We start from the raw sequence: 25,909 nt of genomic DNA, 5'->3' as shown, positions 1-25,909 counted from the left end.
TTTATGATAGTCACAGAGAGAGACAGAGAGAGAGACAGAGACAAAGGCAGAGGGAGAAGCAGGCTCCATGCAGGGAGCCTGATGTGGGATTCGATCCCGGGTCTCCAGGATCGCGCCCTGGGCCAAAGGCAGGCGCTAAACCGCTGCACCACCCAGGGATCCCTGACATGCTAATTCTTTATAAACGTTTTACATTTGATTATAAACACTACAAAAAAGCATATATGATTGAATCAGAGGTTTTGTCAGAAAATTTAGGTATATTTTTAGCAGTGGAATTTTTCCTTCATGGAAATACATTTTCTTTTTCTTTTTAAGTAGGCTCTGTGCCCAGCATGGAGCCTAACTTGGGGCTTGAACTCACAACCCTGAGATCAAGAACTGAACTGAGATCAAGAGTCAGGTGTTTAACGGACTGAGCCACCTAGGTGCCCTGGAAATACATTTTCAAAGTTAAATTCTCCCTCTTACTATGATAGGAAAAACCTCAGGGACCCTGAAGTCAGCCATTCCAAATTCTTAAACTGCCTTGAGAAGCAAAATCACCTTCGGGGACCTTTTAGCAAGTAGAAGAGCTAGTGGTGAAAAACATGAGATGGAAAGCTTCACAAGAATTAGATTTTAAAATTATATACATGTTTTCTTTTCAACCCACAGTTCAACTTTGGTTGGCTTACCAAGAGTAAAACGTGACAAATACTCAGTCTTCAACTTTCTGACCATCCCAGAGACAGCATCCTTGCCTACAACTCAAGCATCAAATGAGAAAGTACTACAGCACCAAGGTCCTGAAAGTGAGTGGGGCTTCCTCGGGTCCATGTGCTGACTGTGGTCTCAAGCCCTATCCCGTTGGGAAAACAGAAGTCTTAAGGGTACACAGAATATGTGCTTTCCCTCCATTAAGAGACTTGTTCATATGAATACATTAGCTCATGTGGTAAGAGTCCACGTGTATACTGTTAGGGGTTGGTGCTCTGCCTCAGCATCTGCCACATTCTCAACACCTTGCACCGGGCCTGGCCCATAGTAGGTTTGCTTCTGGAATGAATTAAAGAGCCATAATGGAGAGCTTGCCTTTTGCTTGCTCATTCTGATAATTACATCCGTGTTCTGCCTTTCAGAGTCAAGAAAACCATCCAGATGGGATACATCTAAACAAGAAAAGAAAGAAGATTCCCTTAGTGAATTTTTAAGTTTGGCTAGATCAAAAGTTGGTCCACCTAAACAAGAGTCCGGTCCATTAGTAATCAGAGAGGAAGAGCCTGTGACGGAATCACTCTCAAATAAGGTATGTGGGGCTTCCAGGTTTTCTCTGCCAGGCTGACTGTGGCATCATAGTCCTTCTCTTTGATGGTGCTTTGTCATCACATCTTGGAGGGGTCTGCAAACTTTCTGTGAAGGGCCTGGTACTAAGTATTTTAGGCTTTGTTACCATATAGTGTCTCTCGCAACCACTCAGCACTGCTGTTGAATGTGAAAGAAATCACAGGCAATATGAAAAAAATAAATAGGTACATCCATGTTCCAGTATTTACAAAGCAGACAGTGGGTTGGATTTGGCCCATAGGCTGTAGTTGCTGGGTTCTTCCACTCAGTATCATACCTCTGAGATTCATCAGTAGTGTATTATCAATAGCTCATTCCTTTTTATTGCTAAATACTATTTTGCTGTGTGGCTACATCACAGTTTGTTGGTCAATTACCCTTTAAGGACGTATGGTTGTTTCCATATGTCCTTTTGGCTTTTGGCTCTCATAAATATAGCTGCTATGAGTGTTCATGTGCAGAATTTTGTGTAAATATAAGTTTTCATTTCTCTGGGGTAAATACCTAATAACGAGATTGCTGGGTAATACAGAAATGTAGATTTAACTTTATAAGAAACTGCCAACTTTATACCAAAGTGCTTGCTTCATGTATTTTGAAACTCTCTTGTTAGGTGTGTACACATTTATTTGTATTGTTTTATCTTTTTGCCGAATTGAACTTTTTATCATTATGTAATATTACTCTATCTCTGGCAATTTGCAGAGTATGTATTTTTTCATCTTTTTACTTTGAGCCTATTTGTTTCATTGTATTTAAAGTGGATTTTTGATAAAAAGCATGTCATTGTCCTTGGGTCCTTTTTATTTTTTTTATTTTTTTTATTTATTTTTTTGTTTTTTTTTGGGGTCCTTTTTAAATAGTACATTTAGATAATCTATATGTTTTACTTTGTGTGTTTTAACCATTAGCATTTAATGTAATTTGTTGATCTAGTTGGATTCAGGTCTACAGTTTTGTTTTCTGTCTGGTCCCACTCCTTTTTTGTTGCTCCCTTTTTCCTTTCCTACCTTCTTTTATATTGGTTGAATAATTATCAGTATGCTATTTTATCTATTACATTTTTAAACTCTATTACATTTTTAACTCATTATTTTTTTTTTAATTTTTTTTTTTAATTTTTATTTATGATAGTCACAGAGAGAGAGAGAGAGGCAGAGACATAGGCAGAGGGAGAAGCAGGCTCCATGCACCAGGAGCCTGATGTGGGATTCCATCCTGGGTCTCCAGGATCGCGCCCTGGGCCAAAGGCAGGCGCCAAACCGCTGCGCCACCCAGGGATCCCACTCATTATTTTTTTAATGCTTACTTCAAACAGTTAATTTATTTATTTATTTTTTTTTAATTTTTCTATTTATTATTTATGATAGTCACACACAGAGAGAGAGAGAGAGGCAGAGACACAGGCAGAGGGAGAAGCAGGCTCCATGCACTGGGAGCCCGACGTGGGATTCGATCCCGGATCTCCAGGATCGCGCCCTGGGCCAAAGGCAGGCGCCAAACCGCTGCGCCACCCAGGGATCCCCAAACAGTTAATTTAGAACTGATAACTGTAGCACCCTAAGTGGAATGTGGAATCTTTACTGCTCTCTAGGTCCCTTCACTCTCCCAGCTTTGTGATGTCACCTATATTATGTGCAAACACACTGAAAACCTCATGAGACAGGATTGTAATTTTTGCTTTCAGTTGTTGGACGTGTTTAAAGAACTGATGAGCTGATAGTCCATTTTATTTACTTGGATATTTACCGTTGCTGTTGCTCTTTCTTCCTTCCTAAAGAGGTGGCTTTCCCTCCTATCATTTCTTCTGTCTGAGGATCTCCCTGTATTTAGCTTTTTTTTTTTTTTTTTAGAGCAGTTCCAACCACTGGTTTTCTTAATTTTCCTTCATCTGAGAATGTCCATGTTTTATCTTCATTCCTGAAGGATGTCTTTGCTGGATATAGAATGATGGGTCAACAGGTCTTTCCTTTTAGCCCTTTAAAGAATGTTGTGCCACTTCCCTCTGGACTTCCTGATTGCTGATAAGAAATCTAGTTATTCAACTTGTCCTTCCTCAGGATGACATGACTTTTCTTCTGGCTGCTCTCAAGATTTTTATTTGTCTTTGTTTTTTTGCTGTTTGATTATGATGTGTCTGAGTGTGGATTTCTTTGAGATTCTTTTGTTTGGGGTTTGCTGAGCCTCCTGAATCTTGTCCTTCACCAAATCTGGGACATTTTTAGCCATTATTTTTTCAAATAGTTTTTTCTCCTCCACTTCTCACACCTCTCCTGGGACTCTGGTGACATAAACTTTAGACCTTTCAATATTGCCCCATAATTCAATTCTCTTTTCAATCCTTTTTTTCTCTCTGTTCAACTCAGATAGCTTCTATTGATCAGTCATCAAGTTCACGTACCCTTTCTTCTGTCGTTTCTATTCTATCAATCCCATCCAGTGAATTTCTTGTTTTGGTTACTGAATTTTTCATGTCTAAAATTCTCATTTGGTTTGTCTTTATATCTTTTATTTCTTTGCTGAGATTTCTTTCTTTGCTGAGATCTTTTTATCTTTCCACCTGTTTTTTTGTTTGTTTGTTTTTTTAAGATTTTTTATTTTATTTAATCATGAGAGACACAGAGAAAGAGAGAGAGACAGAGGCACAGGCACAGGCAGAGGGAATAGCAAGCTCCATGCAGGGAGCCTGATGTGAGACTCAATCCCGGGTCTCCAGGATCACACCCTGAGCTGAAGGCAGCACTAAACTGCTGAGCCACTGGGGCTGCTCCTTTCCACCTGTTTAACCTTATTCTTGGACTGTAGCTGTAATAGCTGCTTCAAAATCTGCCATACAATTCTTTTTTTTTTTTAATTCTGCCATATAATTCTAACATTTTTGTCATTTTAGGTTTAGAGTCTATTGATTGTCGTTTGCAAGTTGAGGTTTTCCCAGTTGGTTGTAACCAAGTGGTTTTGCATTATATCCAAGACATTTTGATATTTTGGACATTATGTTATGAAACTTTTTTTTTTTAAGGTTTTATTTATTTATTCATGAGAGACACAGAGAGAGAGAGAGGCAGAGACATAGGCAGAGAGAGAAGTAGGCTCCATGCAGGGAGCCCGATGTGGGGGACTCAATCCCGGGACTCCAGGATCACACCTTGGGCTGAAGGCAGACGCTCAACCACTGACCCACCCAGGCATCCCTATGTTATGAACTTTAAGTCTTATTTGAATTCTAGGGAGAATAGCGAAAGTTTGTTTTGTTTTGGCAGATGGTTGACCTAATTAGGTTTAGGCTATATGTTCCAAGCCATCTGGGTTCAAATGTCATTGCAGTTTTCAGAGTCTTTATAGTACTATTCAAATCTTTCCTGCATGTGTACTTCCCAGCAGCTGATCTGGGACCTGGCTGGTAGTTAATCCCCTAGTTCTGTTATCAAAACCTTTGGTTTGCTGTTTAGAGTCAGATTTACACTTGCATGGCTCAGAGGTGAGCCAGAAGCTCACAGACATTCCATAGGATTACTCTTGAGCTCCTTTTCGTGATCTTCTTGACTCTGTCTGACTTTCAGGCTGCCCCTCACACCCTCCAGTCTGAAGGCTGGCACTTAGTTTCCCTGCTCTGGGTTGTACTTCCTCTGACTTTATCTGTGGCTGGATATTATTTACTTTATCAAGTGGCAAGAGGGCAAGAAGGGGGAAAAAGCAGTGGGGTTTGCTTCACATTGTTGAGACCACAGCTGCTCTGGTCAGAGAAAAAGGTTCCTTTCCTTCAAAGCCTGGCAGTTGCTGCCACCACCTGTGCCACCATGGATTTGGAACCTCCCCATGGGGTTTCTACTGTTATTTTTAAGACAGCATAAAACCTTACTCAGAGATTCTGACTTTGCGATGTGGTCATTGGATTAGAAAGACTTTTAGATTGTCTCAGAAATCATGTTGAGATAGTATTTAGATAATTTTGCCCAGAAAAAGTCTTAGTTCTTTCTTGCTTTTTCACTTCTTAGCCAGGTGACCTTAGGAGTCTCACTTCTAGTCTCTGGGCTATTTAATTTCCTTCCTTGAAAACTTTTTCTGAGTCAGCACAATGTTGATGGCCAGAACTGTCTATAAACACGAATATCAGCCAGCTGCCATTCAGTTATGGCCTGTGCACATGACATTGGTATCTGTGGTTTGTCATAAAGACATCAGATTTGTGAGTTTTCTAGAAGATGTTTGAGTTTGCCGTGATTTCCTGTGCTTCACTGTTAGCCTCTCTCTCCTGACTTCATGTATACCTTTGAATAATTTTGAAACACTGTTAGAAGTTTAAATATAATTTAGATAATTTTGTCTCTGAGCCACTTGAGCATAAGTTGGCAACCAGTATGCCTGGCTGTCCTGTGTTTCCTTCAAGGAAGGGTGTTCCCCTATATAGCTGCAGTACATCCATCAAGATCTGGAAATCAGCATTGATGCATTACTGGCGTGTCTAATCCTTGGACCCATTCAATTTCCACCAGTTGTCCTAATAATGTCCTTTATGGCAGGAAATGCAGCTCAGGGTCACTTGTGACCACTTAGTGGTCACGCCCCTTTAGTCTTGTTTAGTCTGGTACAATTCCTCAGTCTTCCAGGATCTTGATACTTGAAGATTATAAGCCGGTATTTTGTAGAGTGTCCTTAGTTTGGGCCTGTCTGATGTTTCCTTAGGACTAGATTCAGGTTGTGCCCTTTCAGCAGGAGCACCTCAGAAGGGCTCCGGCTGGGCTCTCACTTTATCCTGTCAGGTGGTGCATGGTGTCAACTTGTCCCATTGCTGGTATTCACTTTGGTCACTTGAGTAACGAAGTATCTGCCAGTCTTCTCCATTGTAAAGTTAGTTTCTTCCCCTCTGTAATTAGTAAGCACTTTTATTTACCGATTTATTCCGAATTTTTACTTTATTATTATTTTATTTTTTTTTAATTTGGTTTTTATTTTTATTTTTATTTTATTTTATTTTATTTTTAATTTTTATTTATTTATGATAGTCACAAAGAGAGAAAGAGAGAGAGGCAGAGACACAGGCAGAGGAGAAGCAGGCTCCATGCACCGGGAGCCCGATGTGGGATTCAATCCTGGGTCTCCAGGATCGCGCCCTGGGCCAAAGGCAGGCGCCAAACCACTGCGCCACCCAGGGATCCCTTATTATTATTTTATTTTATTTTTTTTTAATTTTTATTTATTTATGATAGTCACACAGAGAGAGAGAGAGGCAGAGACACAGGCAGAGGGAGAAGCAGGCTCCATGCACCGAGAGCCCGATGTGGGATTCGATCCCGGGTCTCCAGGATCGCGCCCTGGGCCAAAGGCAGGCGCCAAACCGCTGCGCCACCCAGGGATCCCCCCTTATTATTATTTTAAAAAAGATTTTATTTACTTGAGAGAACACATGAGAGAGAGAACATAAGAGAAAACATGAATTATGGAGAGAAGCAGAAGGAGAGGGAGAAATAGGCTCCCTATTGAGCAGGGACCCCCCCACCCAGGACCCTGGGATCATGACATGAGCTGCAGGCAAATGCTTAACCAACTGAGCCACCCAGGCACCCAAAATTTGTACTTAATTATTTTTAATAAGTATAAAGGAGCTCTGAAATATATAAGCATCCTGTTCTTCATCAAACTGTGGACTCACAGTTTCCTATTCTCTTTAAAGGCTAAATCAGTACTACCTTTATTTATTTAATGCTCTGTCTTAGTTGGCTGGTTGGAGCACCTTCAGGTTGGCTTCTGTGTTTTTCATGTGTCCCTCTTACTCTGTGAGCATGTCTTGGTGGTCTGGGCACAATGATTTCTGGGCTCATCTTTATGTTTCTCAGCCCCAGCTTTGGAATCAATCCTTTCTCCAAGGTGCCCTGGTTATTTTTAGTTGGGAATGGTATACTTTTCTTCTTTAATTTTTTTCTATGAAAAGAGTTGACTTTAAAACTACAGATGTCATGTCTTGCACTCTTTTCCTCAGTGTGGGTATTTGTAACTCTGCTCCAGAAACTGGAGGTGATATGGTAGGGGAGTGACTCTGCTGAGAGTGAGGAGAACTTTGTGGTGGAGTCCAGACCCACCCCTTGGCAGACATTTGCACTGTTGAGTGCATCCTCGTGTCTCTGGCCGGGTTCTTCAGTTGAACGGTGGAAGGACAGAAGTGGATTCTGATCTAGGCCAGTCTTGGCGCTCTCTCATCACTGCTGTTTGCATTTAGCACATTAGATTACCCCATACCCATTTGGGGAGAAGCTCTTGGCCAGGAAGGAGTCGTGTCTTCTTCATGCCTTTGCTCCCTGTGTATGTAATTGAGTTTGTACAAAGTTACTGCTTGTTTGTTTGGCTAATCTGATTGTCCATAGCTGGGCTTTTTGTACCAATGGTGATATGTAATTGCAAAGGGAAGTTCCGTGACGATGGTATCCATGTGCTCCCGGCTCTCTCCCCACCATGTGGAGGGCTAGTTTTCTCTTCAGCATTTTATCTGAGTAGAGTGCCTTCATTAACCTCTAATCTTGGACCTCTGAAGGCTCCATAGACTCCTGTAAACAGGACAGGCCCTGTGCTAGTTCCTACTGCATTTCTGCGGGTCCTTTGCAAGTCTGATGAAAGACCTATCTCTAGGAGAGGCTTCAGCTGCTTCTACCAGTGGGCTTGTTCTGCAGTTGGTGAATCAGAAACCTCACAAAAATAAATGTCATGTGATCTGTCATTGTGTAGTTTGGCAGTACGTGGGTGTGGAACGATGTCCCTGACCGTAGGTGTGTATGTCTAGACAGTCTGACTCCCTCACCTTTGCTTCTTCATTCCTGACTCTTATTTCATTGTTAATGCAGAATATAAGCAAAGGTGTGGATTCACAGACTGAAGAAGGGAGCCGCCCATCCATGGACTTATTTAAAGCCATCTTTGCCAGCTCTTCTGATGAGAAGTCCTCATCCTCCGAGGATGAGCAAGGCAACAGCGAGGATGATCAGGCGGGTCCTGGGGAGGCTGACTTCAAAAGCTCCCAAGAGACTAACTCAGTGGAGACACCATCTGTGGCACACGGTACATGGATACTTTAGATTTGGGGATCCAAAGAAGAAAATGAAGATGTCTCTAGAGAAGCTGCTGCTTTGTTTCGTGTGCAATTCTAAACCAGGATAATTAGCAAGCAATGACGTTTTAATCTTTTACATTTTTAATTGTGATATCAGATATAATTTCCAATGTATTTTCAGGATAGCTATGTTTGAGAATATTGATTTTCCTATGGATCCTAGTTGAGAAGAATTTAAAACTAGTAAAATTTGTGTTTAAAAAATAGCTTTTTTTTTTCTTCTTTTTTTGACCTGGTTGATGATGAGGTGCTAGTATTATTGGCAAATTTGGTCCCGAGGTATACAGGGCTCTTCCCCGAGCCCAAAGTTTTGCCATGGAAAAGGAGGCCATTTGGCGCTTGCAAGGGTAGGAGACTTTACAGATGGTTGAGTGGGTGGACAGAATTTTCTATCTCAGTCTTTGGGTGGTCTGTTTGCCCCTGTTAGTCTGTGGTAGACTTGAGTATAATTTTTTAATGCCTTTAACCAAAAAGTTACATTGAAATATAAAAAACTGTTTATTCTTAGGTGATTTGCAAATGCCTATTTCATATTTCTATGGGAAAAAAAACTTCCCAACTTATTTTTTATTTCAGTGATATATACTTGAATTTTAAAAGTTTAAAAATATAGAAATGTAAAAAGCTTAAATCCCTTGGCATCTCACTTCCCCGAGATGAACATTATTGATACTTTGATCCATACTTTTTGTGTTCTTCTTTCCACTATCTGAAAACATAGTCCTCTGTTTAAAAAAATGAGATTATTAATATCACCATAATAATTTGTTTATATTCAGTACCCCCTCCCTTTTTAGCTTTCAGTTCCCTCTCTTTTTTTTAAACTTTTCGCCCTCATTGATAATTTATTTTGAGTAAAATTAAACTTTATGAGCTGGGACATTGTCTTAGATCCCTGTTTGTAAGTTTTATTCTTCTCAGAGGACATCTTTCCTTGAGGACATCTTTTAACCCTTCAGGTCTCAGTGGGGTGATGCGGAATGTGTGCTATACACACCCCTGTGTCACAGCCACTGGTGCACTTGGCTGCAGGTGCCTGTGTTGACAGGACATTGCTCAGATGTCCACGAGTTTGGAGGTCAGGTTCGCATGCTCACGGCTGTGTCCTCAGTGCCCGGCGTGAGCTAGTTAAAGTGGTGAAGAAAAGCACACATTATCTGGTGGCATTATCTGGTGGTATTAATTGAAGAATCAAACACATTAATATTAGTATAATATTAATTACTGTTAGTATAAATAGACAAAATTAATACCCTGGTGTTTTTCAGCTAGCGAGCCGGCACCCCAGGAGCCTGCACCTTCCTTCCCGATCCAAAAGCTGCAGATAGATGAAAGAGAAGCATTTGGCCCACGGCTGCCGCCTGTCTTCTGCCCCAGTGAGTCAAGAGCTCCTTGGTTCTCCTGTTTGCATTGGCACCAGCATCTCCCTTGAACTGTGACAACTCAAACCATGTTTTCACCTCTACCCATAATCCAACACAAGGCCAACCTCATACATACAGTTGACCCTTGAGCAAGGCAGTGTTTAGGGGCCCCAACACTATGCACAGTCAAAAATCTGCGTATAACTTGACTCCCCCCCCCCAAAACTTTACTAATAGCCTACAGTGGACCTGAAGCCTTACCAATCACATAAACAATTAGCACTTTTCATATATGTTATATTGTATTATATACTGTATTCTTAAAGTAAGCTAGGGAAAAGCAAATGTTCTTAAGAAAATCGTAAGGGAGAGAAAATACCTGCACATTACTGTACTTATCGAAAAAAATCCACACGTAGTGGCTTTGCGCAGTTTAAACTCATGTTGTTGAGGGTCAACTGTATACACATTTGTTCCTGGTGTATTTGTTCTCAGCCACATTTGAATCCCATCACTTCCACCTAAACGATGGTTCTTGCTTTATAGCCTTAGAGACCTTTCAGCTTTTTTTCTTTCTAGCATCTCAAATGTTGTCACTTCAAGAAATAAAAAAAGTAAAAATAGGGGCACCTGGGTGGCTCAGTCAGTTAAGCGTCTGCCTTCAGCTCAGGTCGTGATCCTGGGGTCCTGGGATCAAGCCCCATGTCGGGCTCCCTGCTCAGTGGGGAGTCTGCTTCTTCCTCTCCTCCCCACTCTGGTCTCTGTTGCTTTCTCTCAAATAAATAAATAAAGTCTTTAAAAAAGAGAGAAATTACAAATCTAGGACACAAAGATGGGTGAGGAATTACAGGGAGAAGCCTATTGGGAGACTTTTTTTTATACTTTGGCTCATGTAATGAATAAAGTAAAAGTAATTCTTTCAGGAGTAAACACAGTTCATTCTCCTTTCCCAATATCAATCAACAACGTCTGAAGTGGACATATTGTTAAAATGTTTAGACTGGCTTATTATCTCCCTGAAGGCTAGGTTAGCAAACATCTGATAACCTGGCCTAGGTATATAAATGATGTAATTCTATTATCTACTTTATATAGCACCTGCATATTAAATATTGGTTTGGTTAATGAAGCCAGCCTTCAAAGAGGTGATAAAAAAGTATAAGGCTTTGAAAAATGGCAGGGAGTATATTTCCTATTTGCTTTGGTTCAGATCTTCAGCTTAAAATAAGTGTATCAGCATCTAAAAGTTGTTGGTTATTAGTTGCTTAAGTTATTTATGCCCATTTCCCAGACCATCCTCAATGGCCTTGTAATAGTTAACAATTTAATTTTGTCTATGGATTATTGAGGGAAAATGTTTTTTTTTTAAAACAAGCATTAAAAAAAAAGTTTGGGAGGTCAGATTTTTAAAATATCTGACTAGATGGGACTGGAGAGTTATAAGCACCTGTTACCTGGGTTTGGAAAATATTCGTGCTTCTGAAACACCTTTTCTGTAGGTGGAAGAAATTGATTTAATGATCTACATTGCTTCTGCCGTTGTTAATTTTTGCTGATTGGTTACCTGGAAATTAATGCCCTGTGAAAACATTTTGGTCAAGGTTTGGAGGTTGAGAATTTAGGCCTCTGCCCCTTGTTTGGTCTTTTTTTTTTTTTTAAGATTTTATTTATTCATTCATGAGAGACATAGAGAGAGAGGCAGAGGCAAAAGGCAGAGGGAGAAGCAGGCTCCTTGTGGGGAGCCTGATGTGGGACTCGATCCCAGGACCCCGAGATCACAACCTGAGCCGAAGGCAGGTTCGGCTCGCTCAACCACTGAGCCACCAGCCAGGTATCCCTTGTTTGGTCATTTTTAGTGACTATGTACATTATTTTTTTTTTTTAAGATTTTATTTATTTTACTCATAAGAGACTGAGAGAGAGGGAGAGAGGCAGAGGGAGAAGCAGGCTCCATGCAGGGAGCCCGATGCAGGACTTGATCTCAGGTCTCCAGGATCACGCCCTGGGCTGAAGGTGGCGCTAAACCGCTGAGCCACCGGAGCTGCTCAACATTATGTTTTTTTGATGCTAGTTTTCTAGCTTATAAGGCAAATGCAAATATAATGTGCTTTCATTAAGAGAGGATGATGTGAGAAGGGCTGACATTTATTAGCCAGATTCTAGGCTGTGGGATTCATGTGCATGGTTCCATCTAATCCCCTATGTCCCTGAGGGAACAGAGTCTTACTATCTGTATTTGTAGTTGGGGAGACTGAGGCTTGGAAAAGTTGAACAATGAACAGAAGATCATGGAGCCGCCACTGGTGACTGAGGGGAAGTTCAGCCTCTGGTCTGTCTCTGAGCTTGCCCAAGGATGTTAAATTATAAAAAGCTTGTGCAATCTGGTCCACCTTTATCTTCATCTGACTCATCAAGCAGATAAGGCTGTGGCCAGATACTGGTTGGATCACACAGGTCTTGCGAGGTTTCTGGCAATTTCTAAATATAGAGTGACCAGGTGACATGCTAATCCGTGTGTTTATCAGGGAGGCAGGGCAGGAGTTCCGCCTGAATGTTAAACATTCCATCTACGTCACGTTTCCAGTTCAACAATTTAGTCTTTATTTTCCCCAGTAGTTCACGTGTTTGTTACATTTGTGTTTCAGATGTTCGTCAGAAACTTGAGGCGCCTCAAAAGGAGAAACATAAAAAGAACAAAGACAAACACAAGACCAAAAAAGAGCACAGACGGAGGAAAGAGAAGGTGAGTTCCTTCTGGGTGTCTTGGGACAGGAGGCAGGCTCAGGTGTCCCCGCTTCTATCGAGCAGAAAAGCCCCGCCCCCTGCCAGGTGTGATCCCAGGTGTGAAGCCAGTCACAGAGATGGTCTGGTGCCAGGATGGGGGCACGTGGGCCTCTCCATACCTTGGCAGAAATGTTGACAGTCACGTAAGCCTTCGATTTTCTTGGCTTTTCTTTGGGGCAGAATATTTTAATTACTCAGTTGGACCTAAAACAATTTTTATTTGTGAACATTAAGAAGTAGGAAAAAAAAACATTTAAATGCTTTAGAGTAATGGTCGAATATTAAATAATAAAATAGATTAATTGTTATTCAATATTGAATGAAGATATTATTTTGAACATTGTTTTTCAACAACTTTGTCATCACTGCAAGCAGAGATTTGGGTCCATAGCTTGCTATTTGAGGTTCGGGAAATCCCACGTCCTTGTATTTTCAGCGATGGCACAGGCTTCCGATTTGGTTAATGTTGGTGTTGGGTCTCAGAGTGGTCGGGGTGGTACCAGGGTTGATGACAAACAGTTCTGTGATTGGCTTCCTGAGAGAAAGGATTCCTGAGCATGGAAGATGATGAAAGTTCTCTTGTGGTGACAGGTTAAAAACAGGTGCTGCCGGGTTCAGAAACCAGATTCATTTGCTTCTTACCAGTGCATCTGCTCTTTTCTGACCTTCTGCTGGTTTCTCTGTTGTGCTTTTCCATCGTGCTTGCCATCCTGGTCCATAGTTTATCATCATGTGCACCTAATGACATGGACCAGTGAGTTTCATGGGAGGTGCAGCAGTCACCTTGGATAGGATGGGGGCTAAGTGGCGAAAGGCATCCTCCTGCATCAGACTGGTTCTGCTGCGTCTGCCCTAGAGGACTGGTTCTGAGGGGGTGTGCGGTGCAGAGTGCACACAGCTGTATGTCCCGATCTGTCCCATGGGAGGCTTACTCCGAATGAGGAGTTTTTTCTTTGTTTTTGTTTTTGAACGATTCCAGCAAGCACATGCCTCCTTAGCTTGTCATCGCTCGAATCGAGGAGAAACATCCATTTGTCATCCCCGCCCCACTCTTCTTTTTCAGAAAAAGAAACACCGGAAGCACAAACACAAAGGCAAGCAAAAGAATAAAAAATCAGAGAAGAGTAGTAGTTCTGAGAGTTCGGACAGCAGTGATAGCCAGAGTGACGAAGAAGGGCCTGCAGACCTGTCACCCCAGGAACTGCTGAGAAGGTAGGCAATGGGGGATAGGGGTTTTCAGACACTTTCCAAACGCTGGTTGGAATATTGATGTCTTTGCTGAGAGGCAAATGTCAGAAATGATCAATTTGTGTATTGACTAGGCCTTTTAGAAGTTCATTTTTTTACTTAGACAAGAAATATGTGAGTATATTATTACTGTGAAAATTTGAACCTTACAGATAAAGCTTCACGCGGTCCTTGCCCAGTTCCCCAAACCTCTCTCTCCAGCAACCCCTGCCATCAGCTTCATGTGTAACTTTCAAAACTCTTTTGTTCAGTCTTTCTCTCTCTCTCACACACACCCATTTTGTTGCTGCAGACTTTTAAAATAAATATTTTATGTAGCATAAATCTATAGAGTATGAACATGTAGAATGAATAACTGCTGCCAGAGTATTTTGTATCCATTTAAAACATGAAAGCACCTTGTTATTCCATCAGTTACAAACGGTTCAGAAATGATTGCCGGCAGGATGGGCGAAGCATGGCATCTCACTTGAATCTGTATTTCTTGGACTGGTAGTGAGGTGGAGTGGCCTGTGCTGTGAGAGGCTGGAGGACAGCCTTGCCCGGGGCTCTCTTGTGAGTGGTTTGCTCACATTCTCTGCACAGTGTTCTGTTTTCTGTTACATTGTCTGTTTTTCTTGTTTCAGTCAAGGTACTATTTTACTGATTTTTTAGGAATTAAAAAATAATAATTCTGGATATTAATCCTTCTGTTTTAGTGTGTTACCGCTCATGTGGCTTTTAACTATCTTTGTTGCACAGAAGCTCTAATTTTTGGTGCCCTCCCTTTTGCCAGTTTGGCGGGGGGAGTATGTTTTATATTTTTGTCTCCTACAGGCCTTCCCTAACCCAAGATTTTATATATGTATATGGGCTATTCTCATGCCTTCATAGATTTATTTAATCTATTTGGATTTTTTGGTTTTGTTTTTGTGAACAGAGTAGGCACCTAGCTTACTTTTCTCCAAACGACTAGCTAGTTGTACTCATCAAGGGAGTGAGCTAGTGCTGATGAAGAAGAACCTTCACATCCCAGTGGCATGGAGGGTGGGGGGTGCCCAGCCAGCTCTGTCGGTTGAGTGTGCGGCTCTTGATCTCAGGGTTGTGAGTTCGAGTCCTGCATTGGGTATAAAGCTTACTTAAAATAAATATTAAATAATTAAAAAAAAAAAAAAAAGAACACCAAGTAAGTTTCCCAGGACACCAGTTTGTTCCACTTGAGTGCATGGCCCTTATAGGAGGGGGAGGGTGGGAGTGGAGTGCGAGGGGTCATCATGGTTCTGCCTAGATATCACAGTCCTCGCAGCTGCATAGCCTGGCTACCGTGGGGCCGGGGAAGAGGAAGTCCAGCCACAGGCTCAGGATGAAGGGGGAGAGGCACAGGTGAGCTCTGGCCATGTCAGCCCTGCACGCGGCTCATGGAGGGAAGAGTAGCTTGGTCATGTACCGAGTCCCCATATGGGCCGGCTCCTCCAGTCTCTCCTCTGGTTTCCTAGTCATTTGGTATTGTTCTGTCCACACTGTTTTAATGACTCTGGCCTTGTAAGCAAACATATCTTGCTGTCTGGAAATACAAGTGCCACCCCCTGATTCTTTTCCATTTAGTTCTTCAGAATGGACGATATATTTGCATGATTCAAAAGTACAAAGGTGAGCATTTCAGTTTCATTCCGAGCCTCCTGAAGTGGCTGTACCCACTCCTGTTTCCCCGTCCTCCGGCACGCCAGCATGATGGCGGGGGGGCCAGGGGCTGTGGGGGCACCCTGGGCATGGCTCATTTCATCCTCATGCACCCCTGTGAGGCCCGCACCTGGGGCCCCTTATCTCGTAGGTGGGACAGCCAGGCCTAGGGAACCTCGCCCACACCTGAGGCCCTCACCCTTGAGCATTTGGTGCTATCTGATGAATCATTCCTGCAGGGGAAGCCCCTCAGCACCCGCCACCTCCACCTCTTCCCCCCGAGACACTGGTTTACGTCCTGTGTCTATCAGTTTGTCTTATTCTAGAATTACACAGACATAGATTGACCCACGGTTTAGTTAAGTGCTGTAGTGCACACACATACATACATGTGCACAGACCAGAAGCTTCCCCTGATACATTCTTACTGCCCGACAAGGGATACACCAGCACCTGCAGCTGGTTGTGTCTCCTCCACTTAGCATGCCCACCCCCATTCCCAAAGGTACCCCTCTGGCTGGCCTCTGTCACCACTCTCTAGCGCTTGGACTTTACTTAAAGGAACCTGTAATGTGACTCTTAGATCAACTTGTGAGAACCCCTCCCTTATTCCTGCAGCAGCAGCTGGCTTGTCCTCATTGCCATGGGGTGTCCCTTTATGGGATCACACCAGAGTATTCATCTCTTCTGCTGTTGGGGACATCTGGTTTCACTTTGGGGCTGTTGAGCAAGGATCTAGAGCCAGTATGGCCTAGATCCTGCTCAATGAATGCCCCTGTGTACACTGAAGCTGGGATTTAAGACTGCCAGCTCGGGAGTTCTTGGCCCTGGAGCAGATGGTTTTTTTTTAACTCTCTCCCAGAGGTCTTACACGAGACAGGTGAGTGGAACCAGGATTAGAACTTGTTTTATAAGGGATCCCTGGGTGGCGCAGCGGTTTGGCGCCTGCCTTTGGCCCAGGGCGCGATCCTGGAGACCCGGGGTCGAGTCCCACGTCGGGCTCCCAGTGCATGGAGCCTGCTTCTCCCTCTGCCTATGTCTCTGCCTCTCTCTCTCTCTCTCTCTGTGACTATCATAAATAAAAAAATATATATATTAAAAAAAAAAAAAAAAAAAAAGAACTTGTTTTATAAATAGGTCCTAATATGAGATGTGGGGTGTGAGTCTTCCCATGTGTTTTGGGGGCAACAGAAAAGCATTTTTAAAAGGCAAATTAAATGATGCTTTCGTGGTTTGTGGTCATCCTTTGTGTCATGTGGGTACCCGTGTGCCCCTGTGACTCGGGGAGGTCTGGCATGCTCAGCCCCCACGGAGCTGTCTCGCTTTCAGTTCTTACCTAATTGTCCTTCCCTCTCCTTTATGTCCTTTTCCAGACTGAAAAGTCTCCCACTAAGGAGGCAGTAATTGAATTCTGCACTGACCTGTCCCGGACCAGATCTCCTCCATGATGGAAGCTCTTCGATTGCTCTGTTAATACATTGTACAGATTGTATTTATATGTAAATTCATGCTGTAAAATAATTTTTAAAACCTTGACATTTCAAAGGCTGCCTTGGAAGGTTGTAGAAATTGATTTCTATTTTTAACTTCAGTTGGTGTCAGAGGAAATAATTCAAACTGTACAGTTTAATTAAAAATGGAATTTTTCTATTTTCTTCTTGGTTTTTTATTTCCTGAAACTTTTACAAAGAAATTTAAAGTGAAGGGTTTTCCCTGGTTTTGCCCATGAAGAAGGCCTCGTCCAGATAAGGGCGGTTGGACTTAATTCAGGACCTGTAAGAGAGACGGAATGGGCATGTGGCTGCTGCGTCTGGTGGTTGATGGTGGGGCCAGGAGCGCGGCAGGGGGCCTCAGCCTTTCGGGGTGGATGTCACCAGAGTGTCCCGGACAGTCTGCAAGACCAGGAGCCGGAGCCTGTGCGCCCATGTCTGGATCCGCTCCCACGCTGCCTCCTCTGCCCTGATGACACGTCTGAGCAAAGTGCAGGAGTTCAAAGGATCAGAGCGATTGTAAAAGCAAGAAGGAAGAAAGCCGCTTCTCCTTCTACTGCCCAGAGGTGATAACCCTTAGTATTTTGTAATCTCCACCCCGTCATTTCCTACCGGTGGGGCTGCTACCACCCTAGAGGTGACACTTGTTCTCCGTCACTCACCTTGTGACAACTATTTCCTTCATGCTCTGATACATTAGGTGTCCCCGCCCCTGACAGCTCTATCTTACTTCACCCAGGGCCCATCCTACTCTGGCGCTGGCAGGACAGTGGGGTGGGTCAGGAGCCCCTGCAACCTCCCTGTAGATGCAGCCAGGAGGAGCCGATGGGAGGCCGAGGGGAGGGGGTTGCCGGCGCCACGCGCTTCGTCTCAATCATTCTGTGCCCAGGGCTGGAAGCCCGTTTTTCTGGGCATAAGCGTGCTCGGCGTGGACGGCAGGCGAGGAGACCACAGTGCCTGGGAGAGCGGGGGACGTGTCATTCCTGGGAAGTGGGCACAAGGCGCAGGTGCGGGCCACAGGGCACAGAGCACAGGTGCAGGGCATAGAGCACAGGGCGCAGGCCGCAGAGCGCACGTGTTGGGCGCAGGCCGCAGGCGTAGCTGTAGGGCACAGGTAGGGCGCAGGCCGCCAGTGCAGGGCACAGGCGTGGGCTGCAGGCGCAGGGCACAGCGCAGGTGCAGGGCGCAGGTAGGGTGCAGGCCGCAGGCGCAGAGCACAGCGCAGGCTGCGGGCACAGGACACAGGCGCAGGGCGCAGGCGCAGAGTGCAGTGCAGAGCGCAGGCGCTGAGTGCAGTGCAGGGCGCAGTCTGCAGGTGCAGGGCGCAGGCGCAGAGCCTAGTGCAGGGCGCAGGGCGCAGGTGCAGGGCATAGGCCGCAGGCGCAGAGCCTGGTGCAGGGCGCAGGGCGCAGGTGCAGGGCGGAGGCGCAGAGTGCAGTGCAGGGCGCAGGCCGCAGGTGCAGGGCGTAGGCCGCAGGCGCAGAGCCTGGTGCAGGGCGCAGGTACAGAGTGCAGTGCAGGGCGCAGGCCACAGGCCGCAGGTGCAGAGCACAGGCGCTGAGTGCAGTGCAGGGCGCAGGCCGCAGGTGCAGGGCGCAGGCGCAGAGCCTAGTGCAGGGCGCAGGGCGCAGGTGCAGAGCGTAGGCCGCAGGCGCAGAGTCTGGTGCAGGGCGCAGGCCGCAGGTGCAGGGCGTAGGCCGCAGGCGCAGAGCCTGGTGCAGGGCGCAGAGCGCAGGTGCAGGGCGGAGGCGCAGAGTGCAGTGCAGGGCGCAGGCCTCCGTGCAAGGCGCAGGCGCTGAGTGCAGTGCAGGGTGCAGGCCGCAGGTGCAGAGCGCAGGCGCAGGGCGCGGGGCGCAGGCGCAGAGCCTAGTGCGGCCGCAGGTGCAGGGCGCAGGTGCAGGCCGCAGGGTCGAGGCCTCAGCGCGTGGCGCCACCGTTCGCGGCCCCGCCGAGGTGCCGGGGGTGGGCGTCCCGCGGGCCAGGCTCCGAGATGGCCTCGCAGCCAGCGTGCGCCCCCAGCTGCCCGGAAACCCCGGACGAGGGCGGGAAGGCAAAGGTGCCGCTGCCCCCGGTCAGCTCCGGCGACCTCGAGCGGCCGCCCCACGAACTGCCCTGTGCGGCCCCGGTCAAGGCCTACGGGCGCTTAAAGCTGTCGATGCTGGAGGCTCGGCAGGGCCGGCCGCTCGCTCCCGTCGACTCCCTGGGACTCACCCGGGCCTCCCCGCCACCCGAGGAAGAGCCGACGCCTGAGAGGAAGTTCTGGGGCGACCAGGAGACCCTCTCCAAGGTCAGACCAAGGGCGCGAGAACGCAGGCCCCGACCCCGCCGCGGGGAGGGCGCCGAGAGCCGGCCCAGGCAGGGCAGCCGTGAGGCCCCTTCCACAGTGGGGGGTCCTGACCCAACCCACGTGGTGGTCTCGGCTGCGCCTCCCAAACCAAGTGCATGCCCCTGGGTCAGTGAAGGAGCCTCTGCGCCGTGAAACAGCTCCAGGAGCAGCAGAAAACCCAGAATTAAAACAAACAGGGAGGGGCACCTGCGTGGTGGCTCAGCGGTTGAGCATCTGCCTTGGCTCAGGGCGTGACCCTGGGGTCCTGGGATCGAGTCCCGCATCAGCCTCCCTGCAGGGAGCCTGCTTCTCCCTCTGCCTGTGCCTCTGCCTCTGTCTCTGTGTCTCTCATGGGTAAATAAGTAACATTTTAAAGAAAAAAAACCTCACCAACATCATCTTGCCTTGTCGGTGATACTTGAGAGAGACATTGCCTTCAAACAAAGGCTGGGAGGAGGAAATAACCTGTGAACAGAGAATTCTTGGGGATGAAGAAGGATTTTCCAAATCAGAATCCTCCATGGAGGCTTTAAGACCAGAACAGAGAAGTGAAACAGAAAATTAGAAAACAAGCCCTCTGTGACCCGAAGAACATATACAAAGGAATAATATCCAGGAGAGAGAACGTGTGCCAGAGACATGCAGGAGAGGGGGTCTACACGGAGGAGGTGTCGGAGAGGAAGAGGGAGCACAAGGAGGCAAGATACAGAAGGAAACTGAAGAAAATCGCCCTCAGCTCAGGAAGGCGGTGGTGGTGCCCCCTCGGCAAGAGACCATTGAGTTCCGTGCAAGGTTGCAGGCCAGGACAGCCGCGCCCCCCCCCCCCCCCCCCCCCCCGTAGGTAGTGAAGGCCTGCATTGCAGGGGTGGGGGCAAGGCATGGTGCACACACTGCAGATGGAAAAGCCTGCGATCAGCTTGGATTGCTCGACCTCCTGGCCAGGCCTGAGAACACACCCGGGAGCAGAGCCCACCGGGAGGATTGCCGGTTGGCTGTGCGATCTCTAAAAGCAAAGCGTCAGGGATTTTAGTCATATGTATAATGATTTTTAAAAAATATTTTATTTATTTATTTATTTATTTATTTATTTATTTATTTATTTATTTATGAATGAGAGACACAGAGACAGAGAGGCAGAGACATAGGCAGAGGGAGAAGCAGGCTCCATGCAGGGAGCCCGACGTGGGACTCGATCCCGGATCTCCAGGATCATACCCTGGGCTGAAGGTGGCACCAAACTGCAGGGCCACCGGGGCTGCCCAATGATTTTTAAGTCAAATGAAAGGACAGCACAAAAATTATTTTCTCCATAGAACCTCCCTAAGATTCAGATTCAATAGATATAAAACAATTTTTTTTTTTAACCAAGTCTCCCTAGCAGCCTTGCCCCCCACCAGCCTCAGTTCTCTCTGCAGAGGCAAGAAACGTTTCTAGTTCTGTAGCCTTACAAAGATAATTAATGCATTTCCCAGCACATACACGTGTATCTCCCTTCCTTTTTTTTTTTTTTAACATAAAAGCATACTTTAGACCCATTATGCACCTAGTTTTAAATTATTTAGTGTATTTTAGAGATTTTTCTATATCATAAAGATACTACATCCTTCTTTTTTTTATGGATTGCTCTGTTTTATGGATAGGCTCCCACTGGCTGGCCATCTTCTGATGACTAATCCGTCTCCTGTGGCTGCACATTCAAGTGGCTTAATGATTTTATTTTTGGCCTAAGGTTTTTATGACCCATTAAGATGACAGAAGTTGAGAAGTCCTGTAACTTCTCCCAGAAGAAGGTTTCTGACCTAAGAATTCTCTACTTGGCCAAACTGCTGATCTGCAGCAAAGGCGACAGAAAGACATTTCTTCAGACCTGCAAACACTCAGAAATGATACTTATTTTTGAGGACAAAGTTACTCAGGGGAGCACTCCAGCAAACAGAAAAAAAAAAAAAAAATCCAAATGAACTCCTGTAAAACAAAGAGCAGTTTATTTTTTTATTTTTTTATTTTTTTTTAATTTTTATTTATTTATGATAGTCACACAGAGAGAGAGGCAGAGACATAGGCAGAGGGAGAAGCAGGCTCCATGCACCAGGAGCCCGATGTGGGATTCGATCCTGGGTCTCCAGGATCACGCCCTGGGCCAAAGGCAGGCGCTAAACCACTGTGCCACCCAGGGATCCCACAAAGAGCAGTTTAGAATAAATAGAGGGGACCAGTGACGGAAAACAATACACTCTGGCTAAAGTGTCTTTGCAGCTTAGTGAAGATGTTAACAAATGATCCTTTAAAATGAAGGTGCACAAAACCAAAACTAACAGTGTTCCAGATGATTTCATCGAAATCTCTGAGATGGTTTGCTGAAGCACATTCTCAATAGATAATGTTTCATTCCTAGTGTTTATTTAGTGCACACTCACACACGGATGTGTCACAGTATTTTAAAAATAATTGGCTCAGGGCGCCTGGGTGGCTTAGTTGGTTGGGCGTCTGCCTTGGCTTAGGTCCTGATCCCAGGGTCCTGGGATTGGGCTCCATGTTCAGCCTGGTGTCTGCTCCCTCTCCCTCTGTCCCTCCCCCTGCTTGTGCTCTTGCTCGCTCACTCTCTTTTAAATACATAAATAAAATGTTTTAAAAAAGGTAATAGTTGGCTCAAGAGCACCCCACCCCCCTTCCTCTTGCTTTTAAGATGAAGTCCAGAGATCTGACCATGACCTCCCAGGCCATTTTGCATCTGGCTCATCTCCCTGTTGCCCCCCTCTCGTAATATGTGGACCTCCAAGCGGGCCCACTCCCCCATCCCCCACCTCTACCCCCACCTGGAGGCGCACCTGCTGGCTGTTGGACGGCCTCACCCACCTGCCCTGGCCAGAGAGGCCCCCCACCCCAGGCCCGCTACCGCTTTGGCCTGGGGTCTTTGCTGGCCCTGCAGCACCTGCTTCAAGGCCCAACGGAGGCCACGATGCATTTGTTGCTCAAGTGTAGTCCCAACTCTACATATATATATATATAAAAACAAAAACAAAAAACAAACTTTGTTTTTTGGAATGTCTCTCCGCAGCGCCCAGGGTGCCCACTCCCTTGGTGAACCCCAAAAGTACTGTGCCCGGAAAAAAACTCAGAATGGACATGCCCAGAAGGATGATGGGGTTGAGGCATGGCCCCCACTCCTGGAGCCGGAGGCAGCTTCACAGTGGGGAGCTGGGACCTGAGCCGCCCGGCTGGTTCCCCAGGGCCGCTGGACACCAATGCCAACCCCCTGTCCCGCCTCTCAGCACTACTGGGTGGCTGTGCCGGCCTCCTCCTCCACATCCCCACACCCCTGTGCTCCCTGCACAGGTGCGCGTGCCTCCGCTCACCCCTGCACCTGCAGCTGAGCCCGCCTCACTCTGGCGTAGTGCCCATCCAGAGTCCCTGCATCCCCCGCACTACCTGGCGGCGGAGCCCCAAACCCTGGCTGCCGGGTCCCTCATTCCATCCCTCCCCACAGCTCAGCACCCCCACATCCCCGACACACACCCGGGCCAGGGTAATACAATGGGAGGAGGTGGCGGGAGTGAGCAGTGGGCCATTTCAGGCTTGCTCCTTCTATCCCCCCCTCCCTTTAAAAAATACTGCTTTATTGAGATGTAATTCACCCATCCTACAATTCACCTATGTTAAAGTGTGGGGTTTTAGCTCTTGGCAGAGGTCTGCAACCAGCACCACGTCATTTTAGGACAGTTCATTGCCTGGAAAAGAGGCCCCCGTACTCACTAGCAGTCAATCCCCACATCTCCAAGCCGTCCTCCCAGTGCTAGCCAACTACTACTGATTTACTCTGTCTCCACGAATTTGCTTGTTCTAGACCTTTTCCAGGAGAATCAAATGCGTGGTCTTTTGTGACTGGCATCTTTCCCTTCGTGTGATGTTTTCGAGGTTCATCCACATTGCAAGACGTCCCACCGCTTCATTTACTTAAAAGTACATATATATGCATATAATAGACATGTGTTCTATGCATCATAAGTAGCCTGTGCTTTAGAGCAGTGTTGGGTTCCCAGCAAAGCTGAGCAGAAGGTGGAGAGATTTCTCGTACATCCCCCACCTTCATACAAGCGTGGCCTCATTATCAACAGGCTCCACTAAATGAAACATTAAAAAAAAAAAAGATGATCCTGCGATGATACCCAAGTCCGCAGTTCGCATTATAGTTCACTCTGGGTGTTGTACCTTGTATGGGTTTGGACAAACATATGATGACGCGTACAGTCTTTATGTTACCATACAGTTATATTGCCCTAAAAACCTTCTGTGCTCCGCCTGTTATCTCTCCAAACCTCCCAACCCCTGGCAACCACTGATCTCTTTACTGTCTTTATAGTTCTTACCTTTCCCAGAACGTCATATATCTGGAAGCATACAGTATTTGATCTTTTCAGGCTGGTTTCTTTCACTTAGTAGTGTGAATTTAAGTTTCCTGAATATTTTTTTTTTTTTTGTCATGGCTTGTGTGTCTTTTCATGGCTTGGTGGCTCATTTTTCTTAGTGCTGAAAAATATTTCTTTCTTTGGGATGTACCTTAGTTTATTTATCCATTCACCTACCGAAGGACATCTTCAGGTTTTTCAAGGTTACTTCCAAGTTCTGGCAATTACAGATGAAGCTGTAAAAACATCGGTGTGCAGGTTTTTCTGTGGACATAAGTTTTAGATTCCTTTAGATAAAAACCAAGGAGTAGATTGTTGGATTGTGTGTTGAGTCTATGTTTTGTTTTATAAGATACTGTCAAACTGTCTTCAAAGGTGGCTGCACCATTTTGCATTCCCAGCAGCAGAGAATGAGAGGTCCTGTTTCTTCACATTTTTGCCGACATTTGGTCTTGATAGGATTCAAGATTTTTGTCATTAAATATGCGTGTAGTGGTATCTTATTGGTGTTTTAATTTGCAAACCCCTGATGACAAATGATGTGGAACACCTTTTCACTTGCACATATATTTTTTGGTGAGGTATATGTTAAGGTCTTTGGGTCATTTTTTAATTGGGTTGTTTATTTTATTATTAAGCTTTCATAATTTTGGATGATGATCCCTCATCATATGTGCCTCTAGCAAATGTTTTCTCCCAAGTCTGTGGTTTGTCTTCTCATTCTGTTGACATTGTCTTTCATAGAGCAGAAGTTTTACATTTTTATGAAGCCCAGCTCATCAATTATTACTTTCATGGATTGTGCCTTTGGCATTGTACCTAAAGCATCCTGGCCATACCCCCGATCACCTAGATCTTCTCCTATGTTATTATCTAGGAGTTCTTTAAATTTGCATTTTACATTTAGGTCCGTGATCCATGTTGAGTTTTTGTGAAGGTTGTAAGGTGGATGTTTGGATTTAGTTCTTTGCATGTGGATGTCCCAATTGTGTCAGCACCATTTGTTGAAAGACTGTTGTTACTTTGCTCCCTTATCAAAGAGCAGTTGATTATGTGGATCAATTCCTGAGCTTTCTGTTCTGTTCCATTGATCTATTTTTCTATCCTTTAACCAATACTACACTGTCCTGATTACTGTATCTTCACAGTAAGTCTTGAAGTTGTGTAGTGTCAGTACTTTGTTCTTCTCCCGAATCTTTTGCCTCTCCATATAAACTTTATAGTCATTTTGTCAATATCCACAAAATAACATGCTGGGATTTTGATTGGGATTGCATTGAATCCATAGATTGAGCTGGGAAGAACTGACATCTTGACAGTATTGAGTCGTCTTATCCATGAACATGGAATATATCTCCATCTACTTAGTTCTTTGATTTTGTTTATCGGAGTGTTGTAGTTTTCCTCATATAGCTCTTGTATGTATTTTGTTAGGTATATGCCTAAATATTTAATTTTGAGGGGTGCAAATGTAAATAATACTGTTTTTTTAATAATACTGTTTTTAATTTAAAATTCCACTTGTTCATTTCTGGTATAGCATAAAGTTATTGATTTTTGTATTTCATGTCAACCTCATTTCCTGCAATCTTGGTAAAACTGCTATTAGTTCCAGGAGTTTTTGTTGATTCTTTTGGATTTTCTACATAGGTGCTAATATCATCTGTGTGTTACAACAGTTTTGTTTCTTCCTTCCCAACTTAATACCTCTTATTTCCTTTTCTTGTCTTATTGCATGAGCTGGAAGTCCAGTACAGTGTTGAACAGGAGTGGTGAGAGGGGAAGTCTTTGCCTTGTATCTGATCTTAGTGGAAAGACTGAGCTTCTCATCACTAAATATGTTACTTGTAGGTCTTTTTTGTAGATAGTCTTTGGCAAGCTGAGAAGTTCCCCTCTATTTCTAATTTGTTGAGAGTTTTTATCATTAATGGCTATGGAATTTTGTCAAATGCTTTTTCTACCCCTATTGATATAATCATGTGATTTTTCTTTTTTAGCTTATTGATATGATGAATTACATTTAATTGGTTTTTGAATATTGAAGGAGCTTTGCATACCTGGGATAAATCCCACTTGTATATGATGTATAATTCTTTCTGTACATCGTTAGATTTAATTTGCTGGTATTTGTTGAGGATTTTTGCATCTGTGTTCATGAGAGATACTGATCTGTAGTTTTCTTTTCTTATAATGTCATTATCTGGTTT

General features: G+C 45.0%; 2 protein-coding genes across 8 annotated transcripts in view; both read left to right on the top strand.

The window, feature by feature from the left end:
• The window catches only part of GPATCH1 (G-patch domain containing 1), a 43,108-nt gene extending 25,974 nt beyond the window's left edge, over nt 1–17,134 (top strand). Inside the window, exons 14-20 of the mRNA XM_038529459.1 lie at nt 658–794; nt 1,122–1,288; nt 8,160–8,373; nt 9,694–9,801; nt 12,435–12,532; nt 13,637–13,785; nt 16,854–17,134. Of these exons, the coding sequence (XP_038385387.1) occupies nt 658–794; nt 1,122–1,288; nt 8,160–8,373; nt 9,694–9,801; nt 12,435–12,532; nt 13,637–13,785; nt 16,854–16,884 (904 nt within the window). The 3' untranslated portion in view covers nt 16,885–17,134. The remainder of the gene's footprint in view (nt 1–657; nt 795–1,121; nt 1,289–8,159; nt 8,374–9,693; nt 9,802–12,434; nt 12,533–13,636; nt 13,786–16,853) is intronic.
• Nucleotides 17,135–18,945: 1,811 nt separating this feature from the next.
• WDR88 (WD repeat domain 88) overlaps nt 18,946–25,909 on the top strand; it is a 45,531-nt gene continuing 38,567 nt past the window's right edge. For all 7 annotated transcript variants that reach the window (XR_005354802.1, XM_038529455.1, XM_038529454.1 and 4 more), the window contains exon 1: nt 18,946–19,257. Coding sequence is in view for 6 of the 7 variants with exons in the window: in XM_038529455.1 (XP_038385383.1) it covers nt 18,961–19,257 (297 nt within the window). In the remaining variant the exon portion in view is untranslated. The remainder of the gene's footprint in view (nt 19,258–25,909) is intronic.

The sequence above is a fragment of the Canis lupus genome, chromosome 1, assembly GCF_011100685.1.
Source record: "Canis lupus familiaris isolate Mischka breed German Shepherd chromosome 1, alternate assembly UU_Cfam_GSD_1.0, whole genome shotgun sequence".
NCBI classification, from domain to species: Eukaryota; Metazoa; Chordata; class Mammalia; order Carnivora; family Canidae; genus Canis; species Canis lupus.
Note: the sequence above shows the minus strand (reverse complement) of the source record. Positions and strands in the feature narration are given on the sequence as shown.